Consider the following 11,038-nt stretch of genomic DNA (forward strand, 5'->3'; position numbering starts at 1 on the left):
ACCTATTCAATAAAAAAAAAAAATCATAAAAATCGGTAAAGAAACACCAAAGTTATACAAGAAATACGCTAAGCCATGCGTGCCAGCGTGAATACTAATTCATGCTATATGGATTATTTTTGTGTAACGGTTGCCGCGCTCGATGCGACTCGCGGGGGGGGGGGGAATAAATAAAGAAGTGCAGGCTTAATGGGTAGGGTAGTGGTAGGGTAGGGGTAGGGTTGGGATAGGGTAGGGTAGAGGTAGGGTAGGGTAGGATAGGGGTAGTTGAAAGTTTACAACGACTTTCACGCGGACGAAGTCGCGGGCGTCCGCTAGTCTTGACTAAAAGACGTCGTAAACGGTGACATCCTTAAATTGTGGACGTCCAGTCAAATCGTACGAAACGATTTCTAATTCGTACAGCAAAAATTTGGAATGCCCTTCCGGCGTCTGTGTTTCCTGACACTTATAATTTGAACACCTTCAAAGCAAGAGTGAATAGGTCTCTACCGTCGTCATCATCTAGCTTACTTAGAGGTAAGCGCGCTCCAACTTAGACCGCATTAATGCTTTCCATCAGGCTTCATTGTAGTCAAGCGCTGGCCTATATTGCATAAAAAAAAGACTGCATCGTTATTTAATGTCATAGTCATGGGTTGTCATTGATTAAATGATTCATTCATTCATGAACAAGGACTACAGTGAAACAAAGCAATAGTAAATAATAATTGGGTATTTGTTTAAACCACAAAAGTCAAAACTAAAATAAGCAATCTTCCTTATAAGGCCATCGCAGATCGCAAGTTAAACTGTGCTCCATGGAAACATGAATCATGTTTATGCATATTGAAAAGCTCATCAGAGCAAAGCACGCAAGATCTGCGGTGACGATTGTTATAACACGAACAGCGTCGTCTGTGCGAGACGAGCTGAACGGCTGACGGGCTGCTCTAGTGAGTTATGACCCTTATGCCGTTTCCAATAATCAAATCTGTTGGCAGTATGCACAAATATTTTACTTATTTTGTGTATACCTATCATAGACATATATAATACATATGTAACATATACCTAGTTGTTCTTCTTTCGAAAGGTAGTTTGGCTTGCGATGCTGTAGATAGGTAACCTTTATATTAAGTGTAAACTAAAATAACGTCGATCCGAGACTTGGTCGCTAACTATGGGCCTTATTAGAAGGCTCAAAGTCACTCAGTGGGCGATGGAGCGAGCAATGCTTGGGGTTTCTCTGCGTGATCGAATCATAAATGAGGAGATCCGCAGACGAAGCAAAGTCACTGACATAGCTCAGCGAGTCTCAAAGCTGAAGTGGCAATGGGCAGGCCACATAGTTCGAAGAGCCGATGGACGTTGGGGTCCCAAGGTGCTGGAATGGCGACCCCGTACCGGAAAGCGCAGTGTTGATCGACTAGGTGGACCGAAGACATCAAGCGGGTTGCAGGGAGCCGCTAGATGCTCGACTCGAGACCGTTTTGTTTGGGAGTCCATGCAAGAGGCCTATGTCCAGCAGTAGACGTCTATCGGCTGATAATGATGATGATGATGAAAATAACGTCAGCAAAACAGAAACGCATTGTTAAATTATTTAGTGTTGTGCGACATCGAAACATGTTTTCAAAAAACCGTAATGCTTAGCCAACCACTCTGTCAAATAATGATAAGCTTCAAATCCTTATCGAGCGCCGCCACGTCCGACATGGTGGAAATCTTTCACAGTCTTACTTATTTAAACAGTAAATAATTAAAACCCAATTACACGAAAACCTGTTTCTAATATTATAGCAATAATAATAAACGTACATTTTGCTAACCGATCAAATAACTCACTCGCCGACAAATTCATTAGAATTGGAGGAAAAGCGACTTTTCAGTTGTAGTAGCTTTCTCAGACTTACTATATACCTAAGGATATTTTCATGATTGCCAAGAATAACTGTAGGAATGTCTAATAAAAGAGGAATAGATGGTTAGTTGACGAATGAAAGAATGAAAGGAAGAAGATGACAAATAATCTGTAGTGAAAAGACAAAGAAATGATGATACCTATAGGTTTGCCTATTCGTTCTTCAAATAAGAACTACGTCTCATATGACAGTTATTTAGCAGAAACTTACAGCGATGCATTCAGTAGCAAATGAAGAACGGTGGAAGTACTTAGAGTCTTACTTCTTTTATATGGCACAATAATATAGCTTAAATATTTATTTATATAAATATTATAAATATTTATATATATAAATATTTTTATATATTAATAAATATATAAACAAAAACAAGACAAAACTTATAATAGTTGACAGAGCGGGGAAATTACTTACTACTAACATCATACCATCAGTAGATATCGTGAAGGATTATGTATATCTTGGATCTCAAATTTGCAGTGATGGCAGCAGTATGCCAGAAAGAAAGAGACGCATTGCGATGGCGAAAAGTGCCATGACCCGACTGAACAAAATCTGGAAGAATAGAGGCATATCAAACAACACCAAGTTGTAGTGCCTTGTAGTTGTGAGTAGAAACTTGGACCATAAAAGCGCGAAAAGGCAGAGAATAGACGCTTTCGAGATGTGGTGCTGGAGACGCATGTTAAGAATACCTTGGACTGCCAAGCGCACAAACGCCTATCACAGCTCGGAATCAGGGTTAGCCTTTCCTCCTTATGTTATCAACGCATACTGGGGTATTTCGGACACATTATACGGCGTGCAGACTGCAGCTTGGAGAAATCACTAATAAAAGGCATCACTGACGGGAAAAGAACGAGGGGCCGCTCACCAACACGATGGGCTGACCAGCTGAAGGAGGATAAATGGACGAAGTTCTACACGATAGCAGCGATAGCCACCAACAGAAGCCGGTGGAAGGCGTGGACCCGCAGGAGGCTGGGATCTTACCAGGACCACGATCTTCAGCAATGAAGGAACGACTATTGAGAGAGAGAGGTACCATGAGTGCACCATGTGTTGGCGCATCAGTCTGACGACGTCATCAAATGAATGCCACTGCCAATGCCATTTGAACAAACGTACCTAAATACACGAATATAAAACTTATGAAAGACAATGATGTCTGGTCTTGTTACTATAGCTTGGTGAGCGTTGGTGACACTCCCATGATATGCGGGCGACGGGACGGACGGACTGCCCAGGTGTGAAGTCGAGCGCGCGGGGGGCAGATGGAAGAACTGCGCGGGTATGAAGTCATCGGTACCCCCCTCCCGGCCCGCGCGGTCCATCGGGAGTGCTACGAACGAATTTGCCAAGCTATCACTACTAACGAAGAGTTGAAATAGCGAGCCTTGTTTGCAAAACAATTATTGGATTTTTTTTAAATTTACTAGTAAATAGCAAAACAGCAACAGCAAAGGGTTTATGCCTTCTTGCTTAGTATTTTTTAGAGTAACGGTGGCAGCGTTTGTGCAGCCACCTTGTGTTTAAAGGAACGTCAGCACAACAGAAGAAACGTTTTGTATTTCGTTAATTTGAGCCATAGGGAGAGGCTTGTGACATCAAAGTCCGTTTAAACTCTTTCAGTTTGTTACAAGCCAAACCATGTTCTGAAAATAAATTTTCACCCCGAAAGCAGGTGTAGAGAGGTCAATTCTGTACATAAAATATATATTCAAAATAACTATAAGCGGGTGATTAGTGATCATTTTACTGATTACATTTTTGACATCAGTATGATGTCAAAAATGTAATCAGTAAAATTTTTGTCTGTCTGTATGTTTGATAAAGAAACAAAAACTACTCGACGGATTTTAACGAAACTTGGTACAATTATGCTTCATATTCCTGGGCAGGTTATAGTATACTTTTCATCACGCTACGATCAATAGGAGCAGAGCAGTGAAGGAAAATGTTGGGAAAACGGGAGAAGTTACTTCATTTTTTAAGCATCCGTCGCGTGGTAGGGGTAGGGTTGAGTCCCTACTCATCCCCTGTATGGTAGGGTAGCTAGGAGTAGGGTAGGGTTGTAGTAGGGTTTCAAGCGGACGAAGTCGCGGGTGTCCGCTAGTTATAAATATATGCATTTAAATTGTTTTTATTCTTTACTGACTACAATCTTACCTTTTGGTAAGTGATGATGCGATATAAAGATATAAGCGGGCTAAATTGTTAGGAGTAGGATGATAATTTACATCACTGTCGGACACGGCAAGGATAAAAGGTTTTCTATTATAAGGTCCTCAAACTTTGTATAATTATTTGTTTGCAAATCTTATTGTTTCTTTCGTACTCTTTATTAATCTTTAGTTGGTAATCGCATAAACATATATATTCAATTTTCAAAGACAATTCATATATTTTTATACAGACAACACGTGTTTTAACAATAGAGCAAAAATTATAGTGAACAGTAGCTGTATCAATAAATGACGATCGTCCAAAGTTTCGACCACCTGAACAAAGACATGCAAACCATACTATTACATACTTAGTAGAATATTATGGTTATTCTACACCGCATATAGTAAGAGAGCCGTAGTAGGGATTTTATGATTTACTCGAACACAGAAAAATAAATACGTATAAAAGAGGGTAAGTTTGCATGTTAAGCACCTCAAGAAAATATAATATGTTCCCCATAATTTTAGTGTGTACCTACTTACCACACCTAAAAAACTTCAGATTAACTAAACCAGATGAAATTAGGTTATCCAAAGAGACGTTTACAGTGTTGCAAAAATATCCGTTATCTTTCTATTCTAGAATCAAGAGCGTGGTTGGTTTCAGCAGATCCGAAAGTCGATGTATCATGTACCTAATAAAAATTGATTAATAATTCGTAGACACAATAAAACATTTATTACTAACGGACGCCCGCGACTTCGTCCGCGTGGAATTCAGTTTTTCACAAATCCCTCGGGAACCATGGATATTTCCGGGATAAAAAGTAGCCTATGAGTTAATCCAGGCTATAATATATTTTAATACCAAATTTTATTTCAATATTCGGTTCAGTAGTCGAAGCGTGAAAGAGTAACAAACATTCATATCATCAAAATTATCAGTTTTCGCAAATCTAGGGAAACCACGGATTTTTTCGGGATAAAAAGTAGCTTTTATGTTAATCCAGAGTAAAATCTATTTACATTCCAAATTTCAGCCAAGTCGCTTCAGAAGTAGCGGCGTTAAAGAGTAACAAACATCCAAACATACTTCCAAATATCCATACAAACTTTCGCGTTTATAATATTAGTAGGATATTATTAATATATTTCATTATTCCTCTACGAAATCTACTATCTTTCCGCGACGCTCAAGTAAATCTCCATTTAGCATCATGGGCTCCTCTTCCAAAAGTATCACGACAATGGTATAACAAAAAGGAAAAAACAAAAAAACGTGTCAAACACATTGAATTGCTGGACGATAAGGCAAATAGACGTTAACAAAACTACACAGTTAGAAAGATAAAAAGAATTGTCTGTGAAATTAAATAAATGGTAATCACCAGCATATACACAATGTTTGTATTATTTCGCAGAAGAATTAAATGTAGAGTGTAGACGTATCAGTTTCTGCTATTTATCTGGGAGTATTAAACTCTAAAACATTTCATAATATGTATATCTGAATTTTGGAACTATTTAGAAGATTACTGTGGTAGGTATATTTGTTTAATTTCTCGAAAATTTATTAATTAAAAAATGAACTATAAATGTGTATCGGTATAAAACAAACAGAGTCGGAATAAATACAAGTATTCATCGTATGTATTATCAAGCAAATGTTTTTAAATTAATTGCCGCGCACCTTTTGTCACTATCGCCATTATTTTCTTTTGTCTGCGTCTTCGCTTAATTTCACATTTACAAACAAAACTCGGTATATATTGAATTTATTACTTTATTTGAATGCAGTACATCATTCATCCACCTTTGTGACATATGGCTGTACAATGCAGAAACTAGTAGGTAATGAATTCAATTAAATAATAAATATTTCATTTATAAAACATGAAATGTTATTTGGTAATTTTATTGTTACCTTTAATTTAGAAAAGAATATTTCACATAATTAATATTCTCCTTTTAGTTTTATTTTTACAGTATGTTTGTATTTTAGTTTTATTTACTTTAATATTATTTTTTTACTGTATAAACTTATACGTACAGGCGTTTGATGTCCTCATTTGAAATGGTTCTAGAGATTTTTTCCAATACAATGAACAAAAGTTTATATCAGTAATAATAATAAACATTATTAACCAGTTTCAATGGCCCTCTACAGGGCTAGACCTACCTATTTATAGAAAAGGGGATATGAAGCTTAGACCCACCACGCTGCTCCCATACGGGATGGCGGGCTTATAATGAAACTGTTATATTATATTTGTAACTGTTTTTCATCAAGAACCACTGTAAGATGTTAATGATAATAACTGGAACCGATAGTATAACGAGCCCTCCGAGGCACGGGGGTATAACAACACAAAATTTCCAATTCTTTTGAAAATACTTAGAAGAAAGAAAAACTCGGACTCATACTTATATCTCGACCCAGGATCTCGTGTTCAGAAATCACATAGGCTAACTTGTCCAACAAGGCAGTATATATCAGTAGAGTAATACTTAATCATGTACAATATTTTCATGCATTTACAGGAAGTTTAGTGTTCATCGTGTGGTGTACGCATAACATAATAGCGAATTCAGTAGCGCCTGCGCCGTCATGTCCGTGTCCCAGGATACTGAGCCCAGTCTGCGGCTCCGATAACGTGACATATGCCAACGATTGCTTATTCAACTGTACCAGAGATTATTACAAGAAAATTGGAAGAAAACCGATAATCATAGACTATCCTGGGCAATGCAGAGAACCATGTATGTGTACGGAGGAGTACGCACCAGTATGCGGCAATGATGGCCAAACTTACTCTAACGAATGTAATTTAAAGTGTAAGAACAAGGAACGCGCTATCGATGGTCTAGACCCAATAACTATAGCAAGAAGAGGAAAATGTCCCACAAAAGGAGTTTGTATCTGTACAAAGGAATATAGACCAGTATGCGGCACTGACAATCAAACTTATGGAAACACGTGCATGTTTAATTGTGAAAATACAAGAAGAAATGGAACTGGCGAACCGAATATTTCAATAAAATATAATGGAGAATGTTGTAACTGTCGAGAAATTTACAAACCAGTTTGTGGTAGTGACGGAAAAACATATCCGAATGAATGTGAGTTTGAGTGCGCAAAAAAAAATAGGATAACAGATGATATACTAACCAGCAAAGAGGGAAAATGCCTTGAACCGTGCATTTGCACTTTGATATATGCACCAGTATGCGGCAACGATGGTAAGACATATAGCAGCCAGTGTCAACTGGAGTGCAAGAATAAAGAAAGTAACGGTAATGTACAAGTTGTTAGTCAAGGAGAATGCCCTCAGCCTTGTATATGCCTGGATATTTACAAACCAGTCTGTGGTAGTGATGGAAAAACATATTCAAATGAATGTCAGTTTAAGTGCGCAAAAAAGAAAAATGATGCACTAACCAGTAAAGTGGGAAAATGCCCTGAACCTTGCATTTGCCCTTTGATATATGCACCAGTGTGTGGTGATGACGGTCAGACCTACAGCAGCAAGTGCCAACTAGAGTGCAAGAATAAAGAAAATAACGGTAATGTCAAACTTTCTAGACAAGGAGAATGCCCTAAGCCTTGTATTTGCTCACATATTTACAAACCAGTATGTGGTAGTGATGGAAAAACGTATTCTAACAAATGTCGATTTGAATGTGAAAATAAAAACAGGCCAAGCCAAGAAAAACTGACGTTCACTGAAGGTAACTGTGGTTGTGTATGCACTGCGATTTATAAGCCGGTTTGCGGCGATGACGGAAAAACATATGGCAACCAGTGCGAACTTGATTGCAAAAACAAAGTAAGTAAAGACAAAGTCAAAGTCGTTAGTCAAGGAGAATGCCCCCCTGCACCTGTGGTATGCACTTTAATATATGCCCCTGTATGTGGTACAAATAATGTTACATATTCAAATGAATGTTTTCTTAAAGCTGCTAGCGCAGAAAATGTTAAAAGAAACGGTGACCCAATCATAATTAAAAGCCAAGGCGAATGTCCAGCTCCTTGCACATGTCCACAATATTTTGTATACCAACCAGTATGTGGTAGCGACAATAAAACCTACACTAGCCAATGTGAATTAGACTGTGTAAATAAAGAACGTGAAAGAAATGGACTTCTACCGTATACATCGACTAAAGGTGAATGTCCGAAACCTTGTATATGCTTACAAATATATGCACCAGTGTGCGGTAAAGATGGTAAAACTTATGGCAATAAATGCGAACTGGGGTGCACAAATGCTGAACGCAAACGCAATGGACAATCAGTTATTGAAGTAGATAGTGTAGGTAAATGCGCAGAACCTGTATTTTGTCCTCTTATTTATAGCCCCGTGTGTGGTTCAGACGGAAAAACCTATTCAAATGAGTGTTTACTAGAAGCAGCTAGCAAAGAAAACGTCAGAAAACAAAGTGACCCAATTACAATCAAATATCAAGGCGAATGTCTACCACCTTCATGCGCGTGTACCCGCATTTATGATCCCGTATGTGGCAGTGATGGCATTACATACGCAAATAAATGCGAATTAGAATGCAAAAATAAAAATCTCAAAAAAAATGAAACACCAATCACAGTATCAAGTAAAGGTGAATGTCTCGACGGTTGTATTTGTCCTGCAGTGATAAGTCCAGTATGTGGAAACGATGGCAACACGTACCCTAACGAATGTCAGTTAATTTGCGAGAGTAAAAAGCGCGAACAGAAAGACGAACCCCCAGTTACTTCCATAGGTAATGTAGCATGCCCACCTTCCTGTACTTATCCAGGAGTATATGAACCTGTATGTGGCAGTGATAACATTACATATCCAAATCAATGCCTGTTTGATATTAAAAATGCAGGGAGAACAAATAATGGCCAACTACCTTTAACAATAGCGTATGAAAGTCAATGTGCTGATCCCTGCTTATGCATACTTCTCTATGCACCAGTGTGTGGAGATGATGGTGTAACATACGGAAACACGTGCCAACTGAACTGCAAAAACAAAGAACCTAACCGTAAAAAACTAGCGCCTATTAATATAGTAAGTCGAGGTGAGTGTCCGGCAAATGTTATTTGTTCTAGAAATTACCGTCCAGTATGTGGATCAGATGACAACACCTACACAAATGAATGTTTCCTCAACAATGCCAATAAAGAAAATGATATCATAGATCCCATAACCGTAAAATATGCAGGAGAGTGCTTACCAGCTTGCATATGCCCATTATATTTTGACTACCAACCTGTATGCGGTAGTGATGGTAACACATACGATAGCGCCTGTGAGGTAAATTGCGAAAACTCAGAACGTGAGTTAACTTGCCAACCGCTTCTAACGGTGTCATATGATGGCGAGTGTCGCACAATTGATGTTTGTCCACTTATTTATGCCCCTGTATGCGGGACTGATAACGTCACTTATTCGAATGACTGTTTCCTCAACATTGCAAGTAGAGAAAGCCTTAGAAATACTGGCAAGGCAATTGGTGTCAAGAGCCAAGGCGAATGCTTTGAGGATCTCTGTATATGCCCTGCAATTTATCAGCCTGTCTGTGGCAAAGATGGTAATACGTATAGTAATGACTGTACGTTGGGATGTGTTAATAGACAGCGGGCGCAGGATGGTCGCGAACCTATCGTAGTTGACCGTCTTGGAGAATGTGGCGCCCCTTGCACGTGTACTGAAGAATACAAACCAATATGCGCTAGTGATGGGAATACCTATTCCAACAAATGTCTATTGAAATGCGAAAATGACAGAAGATCCGGAAATGGATTACCTCCTTTGAACATAACTAAAAAAGGGAAATGTGAAGTATTTTGTGATTGTTCTTTCATTTACTTGCCAGTTTGTGGTTCAGACGGAGAGACGTATCCCAATGAGTGTGTTCTAGACTGCGCTAATGAAGAAAGTATAAATAACAGAGGACCAGAAATATGCGTTGATTATGAAGGTGAATGTAATCTTTGCATTTGCGAGGATGTTTATGAACCAGTATGCGGCAGCGACGGTGTAACTTATCCCAACAAATGTACATTAGAGTGCAAAAACAGAACTGGTGAAAAAAAAGTCAAATTAGTTAGAAAAGGAGAATGTGACCAGTAACAGGAAAGCTAGACATTTTATTTTTCTCGATGTCAAGAATGTAATTGGTTTTGTTTTGGATTTTCAATAAAGTTTGTTATTTATGGAGTTTCAATAAATTATTTAATCAATACAGCTATATTATTTCTCGCTTTTTACTTTTATGGGCAACAAATAGTTAATGAAAGCAGATTAAAATAAGAAGTCAGTAGGATAGTAATATAAATCACGCATAACCTACACGTTGATTCAGTTGTTAGCCTGTGAGGCATCGCATCACGAAGACGGACGATGAAAACCGTGCCATATCGCATACTGTTGACAATTTACTTTTAAATGGAAAGAAAACTAAATGTGTTGAGTTTTCATTACCAAATGTTATAAAATTAGATAAGTCTATCGATGTTGAAACACTGGAAATGGAGAATTCCACAGTTTTCCTGGGAGTGACCTTGGATTGTAAGCTTCAGTGGGGTGCTCATATAGAAAAATTGTCGGATAAACTCAGCTCAGCTGCATTTGCAGTCAGAAAAATAAGACAGTTTACCGATGTTGACACAGCTAGGCTTGTTTTTTTTGCGTAGGTACTTTCACACTTTTTGTCATCAATTATTGTAAATTATAATATTGTATGTTTTTTAAAAAAAAGAGCAACTGTCGAGTTTCTTGCCGCTTCTTCTCAGCAGAACCTGCCTTTCGAACCGGTGGTGAAATCTTTACAAATAGTCAAATGACGGATCAAAGAATAACAAAAGAAAACATTAAAAAAAAGTATGTGCAAAGGCGGTGAATAATAAGGACTCTTATTTCTCACTCCGCAAGGTCAACCGAATACGCTTATCGTTATTGTGGATTACCAAGCAAC

The 11,038-nt window shown here is 38.2% G+C and overlaps 1 protein-coding gene across 1 annotated transcript; it reads left to right on the top strand.

The window, feature by feature from the left end:
• The first annotated feature begins 1,941 nt into the window (after positions 1–1,941).
• Positions 1,942–10,472, top strand: LOC112050239 (agrin-like). Its single transcript, XM_052882207.1, has 3 exons — positions 1,942–1,966; positions 2,713–2,860; positions 6,573–10,472. The coding sequence occupies exons 1-3, from the start codon at positions 1,942–1,944 to the stop codon at positions 10,192–10,194; spliced, it is 3,795 nt and encodes a 1,264-aa protein (XP_052738167.1). The 3' UTR covers positions 10,195–10,472.
• The last annotated feature ends 566 nt before the right edge of the window (positions 10,473–11,038 follow it).

The sequence above is a fragment of the Bicyclus anynana genome, chromosome 6 (assembly GCF_947172395.1).
Source record: "Bicyclus anynana chromosome 6, ilBicAnyn1.1, whole genome shotgun sequence".
Lineage (NCBI taxonomy): Eukaryota > Metazoa > Arthropoda > Insecta > Lepidoptera > Nymphalidae > Bicyclus > Bicyclus anynana.